This window comes from Canis lupus, chromosome 11 (assembly GCF_003254725.2).
Source record: "Canis lupus dingo isolate Sandy chromosome 11, ASM325472v2, whole genome shotgun sequence".
Lineage (NCBI taxonomy): Eukaryota > Metazoa > Chordata > Mammalia > Carnivora > Canidae > Canis > Canis lupus.
Window position 1 is genome coordinate 954,253 of NC_064253.1, and position 20,543 is coordinate 974,795.

Sequence of the window (20,543 nt, forward strand, 5' to 3'; positions counted from 1 at the left end):
CCACATTGCTGAATTGTTGTATGGGTTCTAGCAATCTTGGGGTGGAATCCTTTGGGTTTTCTACGTACAGTATCATGTAATCTGCAAAGAGGGAGAGTTTGACTTCTTTGCCAATTTGAATGCCTTTTATTTCTTTTTGTTGTCTGACTTCTGAATCTAGGACTTCTAGTACTATGTTGAATAGCAGTGGTGAGAGTGGACATCCTGTTGTGTTCTGGATCTTAGGGGAAATGCTTTCAGTGTTTCCCCGTTGAGAATGATATTTGCTGTAGGCTTTTCATAGATAGCGTTTAAGATGTTGAGGAATGTTCTCCTTATCCCTACACTCTGAAGAGTTTTGATCAGGAATGGATGCTGTATTTTGTCAAATAGATGCATTCTCTACATCTATTGAGAGGATCATATGGCTGTTTTTCTTCTCTTGTTGATGTGATCTATCACGTTGATTGTTTTACGAGTGTTGAACCAACACTTGCATCCTAGGGACAAATCCCACGTGGTCATGGTGAATAATCTTTTTAAAGTACTGTTGATCCTATTGGCTAGTATCTTGTTGAGAATTTTTGCACTTGTGTTCATCAGGGATATTGGTCTCCTTTTTGGTGGGGTCTTTGTCTGGTTTTGGAATCAAGGTGATGCTGGCCTCATAAAACGGGTTTGGAAGTATTCCTGCCCCTTCTATCTTTTGGGCAGTTTTAGTAGAATAGGTATTGTTTCTTTTTTACAAGTTTGATAGATGGCAGCCTGGGTCCCTTAGCGGTTTAGCGCCACCCTCAGCCCAGGCCATGATCCTGGAGACCCGGGATTGAGTCCCTCCCTGCATGGAGGCTGCCTCTCCCTCTGCCTGTGTCTCTGCCTCTCTCTGTGTGTATCTCTCATGAATAAATAAATAAAATCTTTTTTAAAAAGTTTGATAGAATTCCCCTGGGAAGCCATCTGGCTCTGGACTTTGTGTCTTGGGAGGTTTTTGATGACTGCTTCAATTTCCTCCCTGGTTATCGGCCTGTTCAGGTTTTCTACTTCTTCCTGTTCCAGTTTTGGTAATTTGTGGTTTTCCAGAAATGCATCCATTTCTTCTAGATTGCCTAATTTATTGGTATATAGCATGCTCATAATATTTTTTTAAAATCATTTGTATTTCCTTGGTTAAGTTGTGATCTTTCCTTTCTCATTCATGCTTTTATTAATTTGAGTCTTCTCTTTTGTTTTTAATAAGGCTGGCTAATGGTTTATCTATCTTATTAATTCTTTCAAATAACCAACTCCTGGTTTTGTTGATCTGTTCTGCTATTCCTCTGGTCTCTATTTCATTGAGTTCTGCTTGAATCATTATTAACTCTCTTCCTCTGTGTGGTGTAGGTTTTATTTGCTGTTCTTTCTCCATTTCCTTTGGGTGCGAGGTTAGCTTGTATATTTGAGTTTTTTTCCATTTTGTTGAGGGAGGCTTGTATTTCCCTCTTAGGACTGCTTTTGCTGTATCCCAAAGATGACAGAGTCATCTTTCAGTGGGATGCTCTTTAACCTCCACGTGTTTGAGTGTATTTCAAATTTCTTTTTGTGATTGAGTTCTATTTTCAAAGCACTGTGGTCAGAAAATACACGGAGAGAATCCCAATCTTCTGGTATCAGTTGAGACCTGATTTGTGACCCAATATGTCATTTATTTTGAACAAAGTTTCATGTGCACTTGAGAAGAATGTGTATTCAGTTGTGTTGGATGCAAAGTTCTGTATATAACTGTGAAATCCATCTGGTCCAGTGTATCATTCAAGGCCCTTGTTTCCTTGGTGCTGTTGTGCTTAGAAGATCTGTCATTTGCAGAAAGTGCCGTGTTGAAGTCTCCTACTATTAGTGTATTATTATTAAAATATGTCTTTACTTTGGTTATTAATTGATATACTTGGCAGCTCCCATATTAGGGGCATGAATATTCATGATTGTTAGGTCTTCTTGTTGGATAGATCCTTTAAGTATGATATAGTGCCCCTGTTCATCTCTTACTACAGTCTTTGGGATCAACTTTATCTGATATGAGGATGGCTACCCCAGCTTTCTTTTGAGGACCATTTGAATGGTAAATGGTTCTCCAACCTTTCATTTTCATGCTGTAGTGTCCTTAGGTCTAAAATGTAGACAACCAATAGATGGGTCTTGCTTTTTTTATCCAGTCCAAATCCCTGCTTCTTTTGATGGGATCATTTATCCCATTCAAGTTCAGAGTAACTATTGAAAGATATGAATTTAGTGTCATCGTAATACTACTCAGTCCCTGTTTTTCTGGATTATTTCTTTGCGCTTCCTCTTTCTTTTCCAGGGTCCCCCATATTATTTCTTGCAGATCTGGTTTGGTGGTCATATATTCTTTCAGTTTCTGCCTATCTTGGAAGCTCTTTATCTCTCCTTCTATTCTGAATGAGAGCCTTTCTGGATGTAGTATTTGTGGCTGCATATTCTTCTCATTTAGTACCTTGAATATATCCTTCCAGCCCTTTCTGGCCTGCCAGGTGTCTGTGTAGAGATCTTCTGTTAATATGATATTTCTCCCCATATAAGTTAAGAATCTCTTGTCTCTTTCTGCTTTGAGGATTTTCTCTTTATCTTTGGAATTTGCAAGTTTCACTATTAAATGTCATGAGGTTGAATGGTTTTTATTGATTTTGAGGCGGGACCTCTCTATTTCGTGGATCTGAATGCCTGTTTCTTTCTCTAAATTAGGGAGGTGCTCAGTCTGATTTGTTCAAATATGCTTTCTGGCCCTCTCTCCCATGCAGCGCTCTCTGGAACCCCAATTATATGTAGATTTTTTTCTTCTGAGGCTATCATTTATTTTCCTTAACCTTTCCTCAGGGTCTTTTAACTGTTTTTCTCTTTTTTCCTCAGCTTCCTTCCTTGATATCAACTTGTCTTCTATGTCACTCACTCTTTCTTCTACCTCATTAGCCCTCATTTTTAGGACCTCCAGTTTGGATTGCGTCTAATTTAATTGTTTTTTAAATTTTGGGCTGATTAGATCTAAATTCTACAGTCATGAGGTCTCTTGAATCCTTTATGCTTTTTTCTAGAGCCACCAGTAGCTTTGTAATTGTGCTTCTGAATTGGCTTTCTGACATCTAATTGCAATCCATATTCTCTAACTCTGTGGCAGAGAGTACTGTTTCTGCTTCTTTCTTTTGTGGTGAGTTCTTCCTTCTAGTCATTTTGTGTAGTGCACAGTGGCTGTATGAGTGGGCTGAGTCAAGAATATCCTCCACAACCTCAGTAAATTTCACCCTAGATGATACTGACGAGGTCAGAGACCAGATATTGCAAAGAAAGATCATAATGAAATAAAACAAATGGACCACTGAAGTGAAAAACAAATTTTAAAACAAAGTAGTAAAAATTAAAAGGCCAAGAATCCCAAAGAGGAAGAAAAATGAAAAGAAAAAAAGGAAGAGAAAAAAGTAAAGAGGAAAAAAAAGGAGAAGAAAAAAAGGGAGGGATTGGGAGATGGTGGTGGTGACAACATTGTAGTGGAGGGAGAATGTAGTCCACCTGAGGGGTCCCAGTTGGTGAATCTCTTGGTTCTGAGTATATTAAGTTCTGTATGTTAGAATATGCTGAGTCCCAAATTGATATATACCAGAAATACTCATAGAAAGCCCCAACATTGACTACCAAAACATAAATGAGATAAAAGAGGGGGAGGGCAAATGGGAATGAAGAGAGAATATAATCTCACAGAGTGAACCAGTATGGTATACCACTTGGTTCTGGGTGCATGCTGGTCATGTTTTAGAAGGTATTAACTTCTGCCACTGTAGAACAAAATGACAAAGGGAAAACACAAAAGAAAAGAAAACAAAAAAACCCATCTCATATATCTCCCAAAAATAAGTTGGGTATTTTGAAGAGAATCTAGACATGGAAAATATATCTAAGACCTGTAATTGTACAAGTATGAAAGTCTAAAAGGAAGAAACTTAAAAATGAGGAGGTGGTAAAATATTGTAGTTAAGGTGGAAAAAGAGAAAAACATTGGAAATTTGTAGTCTGATATAAAAACGAGTTGTACTGGAAAAAGGAAAGAAAAAAGGAGGGGTACCCTCTGGTTCTATTTATGGTAAATCCCTGGAACTTTCCAGCATTGCTTGGTCAAGAACTTCTTCTTCCCCTGTTCTTCCAGCTGGCGTTCTGGAGGAAGGGTCTGCTGTGCTGATTCTCAGGTATCTGTGCCTGGGGGTGATACCGCATCCCCTGCCTGGTGCAGGGCTCTACGGGAGCCGTGAGGCCTGTGTTCCCTGGTGGCCCTGCCTCTCCCAGGCACAGGGTGAAATGAGGAGGAACAACAACAATGCCGGCGGCCTGATTTCCAGCTCTGGAGTCAGCTCCCCACTAGTTAACTAATGCAGTCTCCCAGTCCACGCTGGCCTAGATGCCCCCAGGTTGGTGCAGGTGTGCTGATCTGCACAGCTTGCAAGGCGCCCAGCGGCAGGAGAGTTTTCACTGTCCTGTGCCCTCCCCGCCTCCACCTGTCCCGGGGGAAGTGCAGGATTGTGGGCTTTGTCTGCTTGGCGCCCCGGGATCTAGGCCCTGTGCTGCTGGAATCGTGCTTCTGGGGCCTGAGGCTCCTGAAGGCATCATGATGCAACACTTCTGTCTGGAGCCGCCTGCCTAACCAACCGGCTTTTCCCAGATGCCCTGCCTAGTGGGCGCTCCAGCTCTTTACCGAGATTGGCCCATGGTGTGTGGTGAGCTCTCCCTGGGGTGCACTTCCTCTATTAGTGAGTCCTGTGAAACTGGAAGCTTCACTGCCCCTCCCGCTATTCTGCCCGATTTCCCTGCTAAGTGCTTTTCCATCCCGGAAGAATCCGGTGCAGATTTTTTAAAGTTCCTGCTTCTTCAGGCGGGGTTTTCCTGTCCTGGAGGCTCTCACTGCCAGCTTTAGCTTGGCTCCTCCTGGTGCACCCCCACCTTGATTCTTTTTTATTTTTTTCCACCTTCCTACCTTGCTAGAAGTGAAAACCCTTCTCTCTATAGCATTCCAGCTGTTCTCTCTTTAAATCTCAGGTCGAATTTGTAGGTGTTCAGGATGGTATGAAGGCTAGGTAAGTTGGTGGGGCCAGGTGAGTTGAGGACCCCTTCTCCGCCATCTTGCCCCATGCCCAGTCTTAGGTATTCTCATTCCAGAATGTTTCTTCAGCCTGAGGCAGCCAAGAGCTCTGTCTTTCTTGCTTGTATCCAGGTTTGCCCTGTGTGCTCTGAGACTCACTGCACTGGTACTGAGGCAAAATTGACCAAGAACAGCAGTACCAGCAGAGTGTGTTGGTGTGAGACTTAGAGTAAGTAGGTTAGGCAAGCAGTGTGGGCACTCTTGAAGATCGTTATTGCCATTTGCTGAAGATCATTATTGCTGAGGGGTGGGGAATGGGAATGGCACCAGCCAGCTCTTTTGGAGGAAGGGTCTGCTGTTGCTGTTGCAAGGAAGGGGTCTCCTTGCTTGTTGCTCTCAGGGAAACACTCTCAGAGGAGCTAATAATCTCCCCCGTGTGTCCCAGGAGTTTTTCAGATTTCTTTTTTTATGTTGTCTGTCTCTGGTTTGTTTGTCTGCCTTCTCTCCAGGAGCAGCAGAGTGTACTCTTGGCTCTATCCCAGCCAACCCTGTTGACATTTAAAACTCCAAACTTTAGGGATGTTTTGTGGCTGGGAGCCTGTGCTGGTCTTCTGGGGAGGGTCTTTTCTCACAGGGACTGATGGAGGCAGATTTGTTGGAGATGGGCAATCATGACAGTGTGCAGGGGCAAGGTGACTATGCAGCCAGTGTTAGGGAGAAACCACTCTGAGCAAGTGGCTCTGCATCTATCCTGAGGGGTGAGGAAGGAAAATGGGGTCTGTTCACTCTTTTGTCCCCTAGAGGCATCTCTGTGAACTCTACCTCTCATAGATGCACTCCAAGAAGAGTGAACAATCTCTCCTTCACATGCCTTAGGCCTTCCTCAGATCACACCATCTAACCCCAGGTTGTCTGCCTGCCTTCTCTCCAGGAATAGGGCAGTGCCCTCAGGTCTCTAACCCAGGGAAGCCTATCAACTTTTAAAAGTCCAGTCTTCATGTCCCACTGGTTGCAAAAACTCATGAAAATAAGCCCCTCTCATTTTTCTAGCATATGGCTTTGGGGAAGCATTCTCCTTTCTCTCTTGCCTTTCTCCATGACCAGGACTGCCTTCTCTCTGCAGCACCCATGATCCAGTTGTGTTTGAGGGAGGAGGCCAGCTTAGGGTCCTTCTACAAAGCCACCATCTTAGCTCCCCCTTCCCCAGTACTTCACTTATAACTGAAACTTTGTACTTTTTGACCACTTATTCCAATTCACCCTCCTCTCACCCTCTGCCTCTGCCTCTCCATGAGCCTGACTCTTTTTCTATAAATTTATGTCATTTTAGTTTTAGATCCCACATATCAGTTAGATCATGCAGTATTTGTCTCTCTCTGTCTGGTTTATTTTACTTGGCACAATACTTTCAGGGTACATCCATTTCATTACAAATGATAGAATTTCCTCATTTTCTATGGTTGAGTAATATGTTTAATTTTTGACAACCTATTGAACAGTTTTCCAGACGCTTGCTGTTTCTTTTTTTTTTTTAAGGTTTTATTTTTAACTAATCTCCACACCCAACATGGGGCTCAAACTCATAGCTGCAAGATTAAGAGTCTCGCCTTCTACTAACTGAGCCAGCCAGGTGCCCCAAGGCTTTCTGTTTCTAATCTAAGTGCTGTTGCAGTGAGTTGGGATCTGATACCCTCAGTTTGGTATAACAAATCTGATGATCCTCTGCCACCCTGTGCACTTGGTCTTCCTAACTCCCCTGCCTTTCCTATTTCTGCAGGTCACTCCACTGATCAGAGACATGACACAGCCCAACCATTCCCTTCACATCCCGTTATCTACATCCTTCACATCTATTGTTCCATACAATATGGGATGGACAGTCTTACCTAAGGCAACTGCCACAAACATTGAAAAGGCATTGGGAGATGGGAAGTTGCTAGAGGTGGTCTCTATGATTAGGGAGACCCTAGAGACAGTATCCAGTGCCCCAGTAAGCATTGCAGTGACTGGGGATTCTGGCAATGGCATGTCCTCCTTCATCAATGCACTGCGGGAAATTGGGCATGATGAGAAGGACTCAGCTCCCACTGGGGTGGTAAGGACCACCCAGGTTCCCACTTGCTACTCTTCCTCCCATTTTCCCTACATGGAACTATGGGATCTACCTGGAACAGGGACAGGCACCCAAAGCTTGGAGAACTATCTGGAGAAGATACATTTTAGCCAGTATGACCTTTTCATCATCATTGCATCTGAACAGTTCAGCATGAATCTTGTGAAGCTTGTCAAAGCCATCCAAAGACAGGGGAAAAGGTTCTACATTGTCTGGACCAAGCTGGACAGGGACCTCAGCACACGTGTCCTTCCAGAGGAACAAGTCCTGCAGAATATATGGGAGAATATCCAGGAAACTCTCCAGAAAGTAGGAGTGTGTGAACCCATCATATTCCTGGTCTCCAGCTTTGAGCCCTTATTGCATGACTTCCCAGAGCTTAGGGACGCCTTGAACAGGGACATTTCTGATATCAGATACTGTGGTCCCCTAGAGAACCTGTCTGACACCTGTGAAAAGATCATTAATGACAAAGTGACTTCTTTTCAGGAGCAAATAGGCTCAAAGACTTTCCAGGACATCCTGGGCATCCAGGATGAAGATGATCTGGGGCAGTGTCTGATAGCCTACCACTTGTTCTTTGGTGTGGATGATAAGTCTCTCCAGCAGATGGCCCAGAGTATGGGGAAACCCATGGAGGAGTACAGGGCCATTATGAAGTCTCAGGATGTGCACACTGTCCTCACCGGGGACTGGGCATTATCTTGCATGAATTGTAAAACAGCATCTTACTTATATTCGATTCTGAGCTATATCCCGTTCTTAGGTGATACTGTTATCAACTACCTGAGAGTGTGGAAACACAGACACTTCCTTGAAATAGTTGCCAAGGACACCAGAAGCATTGTGAAGAAAATCCTGACAGACTCCATCATCTGAAGAATTGACATCATCAGACTCCTTCTGGAGGGAAGTCAGGACATCTGGGGTCCTCTCACACTGTATCCTTTCTGAATTCTCAGTCAAGCTCATTATTTCCACTTTCATTGGTTCCAAGTTCCTCAAGGCAAATGAACTGACTTGTTCATTTTGAACCCATGCCAGGAAATGCTAAAATATGTTCTACTTCTTGTCACTTATTAAACAAGCTGGATTCAAAGGTGAAAGAATTTACTCTGTGACAGTTTCATTCTGACATTCCCTTATCACTTAACATTAACACCCTTTCTCCAAGCCCTCTTGGTTTCCCATGTCCCTTCAGTTCTCACTTCTCAGTCCATGGACTCACAAAGACATGCCCAGATGCAGAGGGGAGAACATCCTTTGGGATTTTTCTTTTGGGGAAATATGATGGAGAATGTGTGTTCTGCTATTCTTTGAAAAGTATCCAAGGCTGAGAGCCAAGATCAGTCTGGTATCCTGCAAAAGCTCTGTCCTAATACTTTTCCTCAGCAATTGCACAAAACACATATACAGAAAAGGATACAGGAAATGGACACAATGGCCACAGTTACTGGGATTGGAAAACTGTTGAATGCATAAGCAAAACTGACTATTGTAAGTAGTAACACTGCCTCCCACACACACCTTCCAAGAATTCATGCCCTTCACATGCACATGCCCATGGTGGGCCTGTAATAAGAAGTAGTACCTGTTAGATAATATGTCTTATGAATAAATATTTGTCAACTTAAAGTTACCTGCTATGTTGTATTCTTTGCCAAATTATTTCCTATGTTGGTCAAAGGAAACTAAATTTGGTCATCAGCATTGAGGAAAATAACCCATTTCTAATGATCTTACTATTTATACAATTATCCCAGCCTATAGAGACACTAAGGAAATTCCCCTATTGGAAATCACTTCAGACCTTAGTTCTAGGTTTTCCCCATACTGTGTATATATATATTTTTTAACTGTTTTTTTTTATAACCGACTTTTTACAATGACATTTGAAACCTCACTCTCCACACCAAAAGTAACATAATCTGGTTCTCACTTTGGAATCATTGATTCTTCACAAGAGCAAATCTCCCTTCCTGCATCATTCACCATCAACCCCTTGACCTTACTTTATTTACCTAGAAGGATTACACACAGAAAGGAATCTAATCAGAATTTGGTGGACATGTTGGAACTACACCACTGTGTAAAATTTTGGTCATTAAATCTTTGGAACTGAAAGCAGAAGATGATTAAAGAAATCTTGGACAAAAGAAAGAAAGGAATGAAGAAGTGGCACAGTGTGATTTTATCATACGAAAATGATAATCTGCTATTCCCTTTTTCTAGATGACTGTCCTTAGTAACGATGACATTACTGCTAAAAATCATTTCTCGTTGAAGGTATCCTGTGAAAACCTCTAATCCCTATTCTCACTTCGACTAGTTGCTTTCCCAGCCTGAAGCACAAGCCTCACTCACATCTGTCCATTACTTCGGTGGTGCTGGTGCTTCTTGGATTCCCTGTTCCCTGGTCATTTACACTGAGTCCATTCTCAAACAAAAAGAGAAAAAAAAGGGTTCTCTGAGAGGTGAACCTTCTGAGTCTTTGTGCTTTGAATTAATGCCTTCATTTTGTGATCACTTATAATAAACAGTTTAACTGACTATGGATTCTGGAAACAGCATTATTTTCTCTTAGAACTCTGAAGATCTCCTTCCTTCCAGCATGCCATGTTGCCAGTAAAAAGCCCAACGCCAATTTCATTCTCATTCCTTGGATGGTCACCTGAGTAGGAAAATTATAGGAACTACTCATCCCTGGGGTTCAGAAGTGTCACCAGGAGCTGGTGACCTGGAGCACTTCTACTCACCAGTCAGCATTCAGAAGGCTCCTTAAATGACAGCTGTTTGAAAAAGACATGGAGGAATCTGAAATGCATATTACCAAGTGAGAGAAACCAATCTGGATGGAAAGGCTAAATACTGCACGAGTCCAAATGCATAACATTCAGAAAAAGGCAAAACTGTAGAGATGAGAAAAAGATCAGTGGGATCCAAAGGGTTCAGAGGAGGGAGGGATAAATTGGTGGAGCACAGAGGCTATTTAGAGCCATGAAATTACACTGTGTGATATGATACTGGTGGATCAATGGTGGATAAACTATACTTTTGTCAAAACCCATAGAATACACAACACCAGGGATGAATCCAGTGTAAACTGCGGATGTGGAGGGAGAGAGATGGATCAATTTGGGTTCATGAATTGTACGATGTGTGAGTTGTTGACAGTGGGGAAGCTGTACTTGTCTGAGGGCAGGGAATACATGGGAACCCTCTATACTTTCTGCTTAATTTTTCTGTGATACTGAAACTTCTCTAAAAAATAGTTTATCGAAGAAGAAAATGTCTGCTGACATCATTCCTTGGCTTTGGCAATTGTCCTTTGTTATACTTTCTTAGCGTAATAATGTTCACAGCTAGCTACAATAGGATACGTATGATATTACACACATGCATACACACAGAATAAAGCAAGATGTTAATATAGATACCTGTGAAATCAACTCCCAGATTAGGAACTGGAATGTTACTTATATCACTGGATATTCCCACAAGCTTCACCCCATATCCTGTCTCTCTACATCTCTTCTCAGATGTACACACAGATCCTTTGAATTTTGTGTTTAAAGTTTTCTTTTTGCTTTCTTTAGTTATTATCATAGGTGTGTGTTTCCTCAGACATTATATCATTGAGTTTTGCTTCCTTGGGTGCTTTAGAAAAATGAAATGATTTTCTGTGCCATCTTCTGTTAGCTGCTTTACATTTACATTCATATCTATCACGTGTGTTTTCCATTTTGCAAAGATAGCATATACAATCTATCTATTCCCTGCCAATGGAATTTGGGATTGGGGTTCTTCACAGTTGTTTCTTTCTCTTCAACACAGTTCTGCTAAAAACATGTTACACATGTTTCTGGTACACCTGTGTAGAACCTTCTCTAGAAGTGTGTGGAATTTCTGGGTCATAGCATATGGATTCTTACACATTGCGTGATAGAAAGACAAGGCACTGCTTACCAAACAGCCTGGAATCTCCCATCATTCAGACATTTTCTGTATTTCTATTACTTCTCAATTGGTCAGTTGAGAAGGATCTGCCTACCCTTATATCTCAAATGTAGGGTCCACTTGTGACTTGGTGCCTGTGACCACCCATTTCTCTCTGGAGGAGGCTACATGGTATCAGACCACATCTGCATCTGTAGCAGCTTCCTGAGTCATGTCCTTTAAGCTCTGGAGGAGCTGCTGGCTATTCTTCTGGGTCTTCCTCTGAACAGACTTTGCCACAGGTGCTGGGATTGTCTGACACACCCACCCGTTCTCTAGTCCAGCTCTAACATCGCACAAGGAGTACTGCTACAAAATATAATATTTTAGACATAGGTTTCATGCTGGACTAAATAAAGTCTAACCCACAAGTTTGTGTTTTAGGGCCCTAGCCCCCATTATAATTGTATTTATAGGACATTCTTGAAGGGGATAATGAGCATTAGCTGAGGTCAGAGAGGTGGGACCCTGATCCAAATAGGGCTGATGTCCTTAGAAGAAGGAGAAAAGACACCAGGATTGCACATACACAGAGAAAGTCCATATGAGGACACAGCAGAATGTGGCCATCTCTGCAAGCCAAGGAGAGAGGCTTCAGGAGAAGCAAAACCTACTGGCGCCTTGATCTAAGACTTCCAGCCTCCAGAAGAGTGAGAAAATAAGTTTCTGTTGTTTAAGCCCCCCAGGCCATGGTATTTTGCTATAGCAGCCCTAGAAAACAAACCTCTTGAAAGTAGGAGCAGTTTCCTGGATACAGACTGATTCTCAGTAGGTTTTCTTTTTTTTTAAGATTTTTTTAATTTATATATTCATGATAGATAGAGAGAGAGGGAGGGAGAGAGAGAGGGAGAGAGAGAGAGAAAGAGAGAGAGAGAGAGAGGCAGAGACACAGGCATTGGGAGAAGCAGGCTCCATGCCAGGAGCCTGACGCCGGACTCGATCCTGGGACTCCAGGACCACGCCCTGGCCCAAAGGCAGGTGCTAAAGCTCTGAGCCACCCAGGGATCCCCTATTCTCAGTAGGTTTTTATTCCAATTCAGTACCTCAGCTTCTCTCCGTTTGATTGGCAGTGTTTTTTTTTTAAAGATTTTATTTATTTATTTATGAGAGACACACACTAACACACAGAGAGAGGCAGAGACACAGGCAGAGGGAGAAGCAGGCCTCCCGCAAGGCGATGGACATGGGACTCGATCCCGGATCTCCAGGATTACGCCCTGGGATGAAGGTGGAGCTAAACCGCTGAGCCACCCGGGCTGCCCCTGATTGGCAGTGTTTGAGGAGGACTCCAAAGAGCCAGATCCCCATTCCTTTGTCACTGAAACTTTGAAAACTCTCCTTTTCTTCCTGCCAGCACCATGGCCCGTCCTGGGGAGCTGCTACCTGGATGCATGGGCCCAAGAGGCTCCTGGCCGGCCTCCATCCAATCTCTCACAGAGGCTCTACCATCATCCCTTCATCATCACCACACAACACTGGTTGGAGTCCAGTGTGTGACAGAGCCAGAGTGGCCCACTGAGACCCTGAGTGTGCTCTGAGTCCTGAGGCCCAAGGCTGGGTTCATGTCCCAGGCCTTCCCCTGGGAGCACAGTGAGTGCGGATTTCCCTGACTTGATGTTTCATGGACTGTAGAAGATACTTTCTGCCTTTTGCCTTCTTCCAACTTGAGAAGATCAAAAAGGTGACAACCCAAAAGACGTGCTATCACTTCACATTGAGTGCCATTTTCAAATTTAAACATTCAGTGAATAGTCCCATGAAGTCAGTGATAAGAAAATGACTATGCTATCTGAGAAGGAATTTAAATGACTCAAGAAGCCCACAAAATCAAATGTTGACATTATGCTTCTAGTATCATCAATCGGAGACTAAGAAATTCAGGCTGTCTGGTTGCAAGATGGGTGGAACTTCCTTTGCCACCACTATATTTGCATTCATTTCATAATCCAGCATGTGACTGTGACCCTCAGCATCTCCTTATTAGGGAAGATGGTGCCAATGGACGTGTTTCATGCCCTCGTTATTCTCAGAGGCCAGTGGGAAGAAGCAGACAGTAGAAATGTAGGCAAAAAATTTAGAATGAGGTTACCCAAAGTAAGCTCTGCTGTGCAGGGAAGGAACGTGTCTCTCAAGTAAAGGCTGTCCCAGTACTAATAGAAGGTACGCTGTAGGGAATATGGTCAATGAGACTGTAGGAGTGGTGTATGGTGACAGCTAGTAGCTACACTTGTGGTGAGCAAAACAGAATATACAGAATTGTGGATTCATTTTGTTGTACACCTGAAACTATTGCAACATTGTATTTCAACAATACTTCAATGAAAGAATTAAAGAGTATCCCGGGAGTTCTAATTAAAGAGATTCCTAGTTAATGAGGGATAGCCTGACTGTGGAGGAGATATGGGAGTTCAGATGTTCAATGCCTCTCCTTCCATTTCCTCCCAGTGATCAATCCGCCAATTAATGCAGAATCTAGAGGCCTCCTGGATACCCCAAGAGCAGCTGCCTCTTACTCTCTTTCCTCTAGCACCAGACTCTGGCTCAGTTCCTCCACTGACCAGGACAGTTACATTACCCTGGACCTCATTCCTCAGGCATAAAATAAACAATTAGAGGATTGTGGTATTTGACACTCCGACTCCTCCTGCATCAGTGATGTTTGTTTGTTTGTTTGTTTGTTTGTTTGTTTGTTTGTTTTCTGTGACTTCTGGAAGCACAAGAGGACAGTTTCCCTGCTCACCTAGGTATAGACTTGCACACCTGCTGACAGCAGGCTGGACTCAGTCAAGGGCTTCAGCTGCCCTTAGGGACGTGACCCTTTACAGTTGTTCTATACACATCCCCAAGGACTGACATGAGATGTCCTCTCAAGTCTGTGAGGCCAGAGGCCTGCTTCAGGCAGAGCAGCCTCCTTCCTGAGGTCAGCTCTAAGGGGGCATGGAGTGATGACAACTGCCCCCTTTCCATTCCAAGCAGAACCAAGACCCACAGTTCCTTCCCTCATTCCTCAGATAGCTTCAGAAATGCTTGTATGCCTGAATAGACCTACTGCTAGTACTAGCTAGTTTCACTCTTGCAAAAGGGTTCACCTCAGCCTGAACTCCAGTCACCGGCACTGGTGCTTTTGTCAGTATTATTTCTATCGCCAGAGCTTTGTCTGCTCAGGCTGCCATAACAAAGTCCCACAGTCTGGGTGGCTTCAACAACAGAAGATTTTCTCAGCTCTGGGGCTAGGATCAAGGTGTCTTCAGGGTGGTTTCTGAGGCCTCTCTCCTGGGTTTACAGAGAGCCACCTTCTCCCTCTGTTCACATGGCCTTTCCCCTGTGTGCCTGCTTGTCTGTGTCCCACTTTCCCCTGCTTATAAGGAGTCATATTGGATTAGGGCCCATCCTAAAAGTCTCATTTTAAGCTCATTGCCTCTTTGAAGACTTGTCTCCATATATATTTACTTTGTAAGTATTGGGGATTAGGATTTATGAAAGGAATTAGGGCAGGAGCAGGGACACAATTCAGCTCAGAATAGCCTTCAGGTAACTCCAGTTGCCTGGGACACAGAGGAACAAATGGGGCTGCCTCCTTGTCACCTTAGGGTTTTGCTTTCTTAGGTCAACTGAATGCTTTGACACTCATTCACCTGCTTCCCAGCTTCCCTCATTGTCTTTTTGTTGTCTTCTCCCCTGGAGTATCTGTGTGTGTGTGTGTGTGTGTGTGTGTGTGTGTGTGTGTGTATCACTATTTATTTGGAATAGCTTTGTATGCACATGTAGGAAAGGCCAGACAAGGATCACAGTCTTTAATTAAAGCCCCTAACAGTGATGGCAGTAACACAGACTGTAAGGCTGTTGCAACTCAGAGATATCAGAGGCAAATGAGGGAGTAGGCAAAAAACTTCTCATTAGTGTTAAAGAGATAAGAAATTACATCCCTACCCTGAAATCATTGCCTGGCACATAGTATCCTCTCAGTAAATAGCAGCTGGTTGACAATTGTGTCCACAAAACTTAGAGGCTATACATAGCAATCATTCAGAGAACAACAAAAATCTCTTGGAAACATAAATGTGAGAATTGGTAGGGGGATGTACAAGGCTTCAAAAGTCAGGGAATCTTACAGAAGGAAAAATAAATTTTTAAATTTGAGCCTAGTAAGATGGCAGAAATAAGGAGGACCCTAGGCTCATCTATTCCCAGGAACAGAAATAGAATACTATCGAAACTTCTTAAATACTCTGGAAATCTATCTAAATACCAACAGAACAAATTTCACAGCTAACGTAGAAAGGAGACTACCTTAAATTGCAAGAAGGAGATTTTGCAGACTGCTGACCTGTAGGATTCATCCAAAGTATAACTGCAGAGTCATTCTTTGGAGCACCAGGCATTACATGACCCATTCTTCATAAAGCCATTACTTTTAGGAACAGGAAACATAACTGACTTTTCTAACACAGAAAAAGAAGGCAGATTGTTAGAGAAGATGTTAGGGTGGAGGAATTGATTTCAAATAAAAAAACAAGAGAAGTCCTTAGCCAGAGTTCTAAGCAAATCAGATATGAGTAACGTACCTGATGGAAAATTTAAAGTAACAATCATTTGCATACTCACTGGGCATGAGAAAATAATTGAAAACATTACCTTACCACGGAGATAAAGGACTTTAAAAAAGGCCAATCAGAAATGAAGAATGCTATAAATGACATTGTAAATAGGCTTGGTACAATGAACAAAAGGCTCAAAGAATCAGGGGAATGAATAACTAATATAGAGGACAACATAGTGAAAAATAATAAAACTGAACAGGAGAGAAAGAATTATGAAACACAAAAATGACTCAGTGACTCCATCAAATGTAATAACATTCGTGTTATATGGGTCTCAGTAGTAGAAGAGAGAGGGGGGCATAAAATTTATATGAGGAAATAATGGCTGAATATGTTCCTAATCTGGAGAAGGAAACACATATTCACATCCGGAAAAAGGGAAAAAATCCTAAAAGAGGCAAGACAAAAGAAGTCTTTACCTATAAGGGAAGATGATTAAGACCAGCTGTAGATCTCTTGAGAGAAACTCATCAAGACAGATGGGAGTGGCAGACTATATTCAGTATGCTGAATGGGAAAATTATGCAGCCAAGAATACTCTATCCAGCAAGCCTATTATTCGGGATAGAAGGAGAGATAAAGAATTTTCCAAACAAAAACTAAAGGAGTTTGTGACCACTAAACCAGCCTTGCAAGAAATTTTAAAGGGTACTCTTTGGGGATCCCTGGGTGGCTCAGCGGTTTGGCACTTGCCTTCAGCCTGGCACTGAGCCTCCTAGTGCAGAGCCTCCCGGATGCCAGCCAGGCCTCAGGCTCCCATTCTTCCTTGGGGTGGGTGGGTGTGAGGAAGCGCTGAGGTTGCCTTGATTGAAGCTGGGTCGAGGGTGCCTCTCTCCACCCTGAGCCTCAGGTTCCACATCTGTAAAATGGGGGAAGAGATCTGTTTGCTTCAGGGTTATGAGGACCACCATAGTGGAAGTGCCTGGATGGAGGGTTGCTGGTGGTACTCAATAAACATGAGTGTTTTGCTATTTAAAAAAAAAAAAAAACCTGGGGTGTGGTCCCATAGTCCCAGGATCGAGTCCCACGTCGGGCTTCCAGCATGGAGCCTGCTTCTCCCTCTGCCTGTGTCTCTGCCTCTCTCTCTCTGTAAGAATGAGAGCATGAATAGATAAATAAGATCTTTTTAAAAAATTAAAAAAATAAAGGGTACTCTCTGAGTGGGAAAGAAGGACCAAAACTGACAAAGACCATAAGGTATCAGAGAAAATCTCCAGAAACAATGACAAAACAAGTAATAAAATGGCACAAAATACATGTAAAAAATAATTACTTTGAATGTAAATGGACTAAATGCTCCAATCAAAAGAAATAGCATGTCGAATGGATTTTTAAAAATCTATATGATGCCTATAAGAGACTCATTTTAGACCTACAGACACCTGAAGATTGAAAAAAGAAGGCGTGGACAAGAGAAATACAAATCAAAACTACAATGAGATATCATCTCACTCCTGTCAGAATAGCTAAAATCAAGAACAGAAGAAATGACAGGTGTTGGTGAGGATGTGAAGAAAGGGGAACCCTCTTACACTTTTGGTGAGAATGCAAACTGGAGTAGCTACTCTGGAAAACAGTATGGATGTTACTCAAAAAGTTAAAAATAGAGCTACCCTACAACTCAGCAATTGCACTACTAGGTATTTACCCAAAGGATACAAACATAATGATTTGAAGGAGCACATGCACCCTAAAGTTTATAGCAGCATAATCAACAATAGTCACATTATGACAAGAACCCACATGTCCACATGAATAGATAAAGAAGAGAAAAAATGAAATCCTGCCATTTGCAATAATGTATATGAAGCTAGAGAGTATTATGCTAAGCAAAATAAGTCAGTAAGAGAGACAAATACCATATGATTTCACTCATATTTGAAATTTAAGAAACAAATGATCATAGGGAAAAAAGAGGCAAAAAGAGAAACAGACTCAACTATGGAGAACAAACTGATGGTTACTGGAGAGGAGTCAGGTGGGGCAGTGGGTGAAAAGGTTGATGAGGATTAAAGAGTACACTTATTGTGATGAACTTCGAGAAATTCTCGGAAGTGTTGAATCACCATTGTATACCAAACTAATATAACACTGTATGTTAATTACAGTGGAATTTAAAAAATAATAAATGAAATCTTGAAATCACTTTTTCTATACCAACAATAAACTTACATTAATTTGTTTTGATTTGCTTTGTATTTTTATAAATACCGGGTCTTTTTGTTATATAACTTTGTAAAACATTTGCATGTTCCAATGTAAAATAAACTGCATTAAAAAAAAATCTAGCCCTTATACTGCTTCCCTACCCAGTACCATCACTTCTTTAATACATGATTGGATTTTATTACTGATGTTGTCTCATGTTTAACTGAAGAATATGTGTAAATATATATTCATATTTTACCCTGTCTTAGATCATCACTACATAACAATACACATAATTCATCTTACTTTGTGTATTAAACAATATATCCTAGAGAGGAGAGCATACCAATATATAGAATATTACTCCTTTGTATACTTGTCAAGTCATCTGTTTTGTGGCTGTAATATTTCCTATTAAAGGACATTTGAATTTTGTATTTTACCATTTTAAATAGTGCTGCAATTAATAACTTTTAGTATATATCTTTTTGTAATTTTTCCAGATTTTTTATTCTATTCCCCAGCTTTATTTAGGTAAAATTGGCAAATAAAATCATATATGTTTAAAATGTACAATGTGAAGATTTGAGATATATATATATATATATATATATGATATATATATTTGATATATATATATTAGATACGGAATGATTCCCACAATCAAGTTAATTAACACATCCATCACCTCACATATTTATACTTTGTGGGTGGGGGGAAATGCCTAGGATATACTTTCTTAGCAAATTTCAAGTATTATTATTGTAGAGTTTAAAACAGTGTTATAAACTATAGTCACTATGCTATACATTCATCTTATAGCTGGAAGATCAATAATAGCCTTACACATTTCCCCCACTTTCTATCCCCTGCCAACCACCAATCTAATCTCAGTTTTTATGGCCCAGATTCTGCAAAGTGGGATCACTGGGGTAAAGTGTAAATGTGTGTTTTCCTAGAGATGGTCTAATCTGTACATGCTACATATCCACCAACATTGTATGACAAACTCTATTTTTCTCTAGTTTCACCCACAGAATGTCAAAATTGCAAATTCCCCCAATCTAATGTGGTACAAATGATAACTTAGTGTAGATATCATTTCTAATTTGTATTTCCCTCCTTAAAAAAGGGATAAGATATGTTTAAGGATCTTCTGCATTTTTTTTTATGTTTTTATTTTTTTTCTGCATTTTTTAAAAATTTACATTTAGATTCATGACAATTGTCGTCTCTTATTCCCTAACCTCCCATGTTCAATGCTGCTAGAACCAAGGAGTGTCTAGACCTACAATTTGCAAGCCCTTGAACTATTTTCTCATCTTAGGCATTTCTCTCTCTCTTACAATGTACCCCCAGATAAATTGTTTTCCTTTGCTGATGTTTCTCTTTCATTTCCTGTAACACATGCTTAGTTCACTATAATTAATCTTTATTAAATATAATGATAACACTAGAAAGGACAAGGAGATATCAATCAACATTAACTGATACTCTATTAATGATCAGAATTTATGCATTCACAACACTGTGACAAGAATGCCAAAAAAAAAAAAACAAACCCCAGACTCTGTATGCATTCAGAACTGGGTGTTATACTATATGTTGGCAAATTGAACTTCAATAAAAAAATATACAAAAAATCATTTTTGAAGATCTACTGTGTGAACAGTCATTTTTAACTAGTATGTCAGTATAAAGACCAGTGCTGGGTATGTAGTAACCATGACACAAATAGCTATTCTTTCCACTAAGCAGAAAATTCCAGATTCCTGTCCTTCATTTTCCTAAGGATCATGTGAAAGGATTCTTTAGAGCTGATTGCTCTCATTGTCAAATAATAGTCACTAAATTCATACTTTGCTCAAGAATGAATTATGGAAATGTCTGTGATACACCTTGAGGGCAGTGGATCAGGATGTTTGAAGAAAGCCCTAAATCATCTTTCCAGGGATCCCTGGGTGGCGCAGCGGTTTGGCGCCTGCCTTTGGCCCAGGGCACGATCCTGGAGATCCCAGATCGAATCCCACATCGGGCTCCCGGTGCATGGAGCCTGCTTCTCCCTCTGCCTGTGTCTCTGCCTCTCTCTCTCTATCATAAATAAATAAAAAAAAATTAAAAAAAAAAAAGAAACAGCTCTACTTTAAAAAAAAAAAAAAAGAAAAATCATCTTTCCAGGCACCACTGCCATGCCAGCACTGAGAATAATTCAGGAGTTTGTTGTGTCACTTTTCCCATTTTCAATCCCAACATCCTGAAGCAGATAAGCTTTCCCAGACCCTAGAGATTCCTTAAAAATCTCTTCTTTGTTAAGAATAACTTTTGCATCACTTGCCACAGTCTCAAGGAAATAATTTTGCAAATAGAAAATCTTCCTAAAGTAAAGACCAGTGGCAATGAGTCCTCCACTAACAGAGCAGAATTTTTCCACATATCTCAGTAGTTTTTTCCCTAAAGACTCATCTTCCTTCTCAACTGTTAGCAAATGGGGAGACTTAAGGTTTGCCTTGAGTTTCTCCATGGACACATTCAAGTCCTTGGCCATAGTTTCCAGGGATGCATCATCTAACCCAAAGTAAGACCTGTAAAGGGT

General features: G+C 41.4%; 1 protein-coding gene across 2 annotated transcripts in view; it reads left to right on the forward strand.

Annotated features, from left to right (window-relative positions):
• LOC112659691 (immunity-related GTPase family M protein-like) overlaps positions 1-20,543 on the forward strand; it is a 90,653-nt gene that overhangs the window by 9,810 nt on the left and 60,300 nt on the right. Inside the window, exon 3 of one of the 2 annotated variants that reach the window (XM_035696706.2) lies at positions 6,870-8,840. The exons of the other annotated variant lie outside the window; for it this stretch is intronic. Coding sequence (XP_035552599.2) covers positions 6,891-8,084 — 1,194 coding nt within the window. The 5' untranslated portion in view covers positions 6,870-6,890 and the 3' untranslated portion in view covers positions 8,085-8,840. Of the gene's footprint in view, positions 1-6,869; positions 8,841-20,543 lie in introns of those variants that run through there. 2 annotated transcript variants of the gene reach the window in all.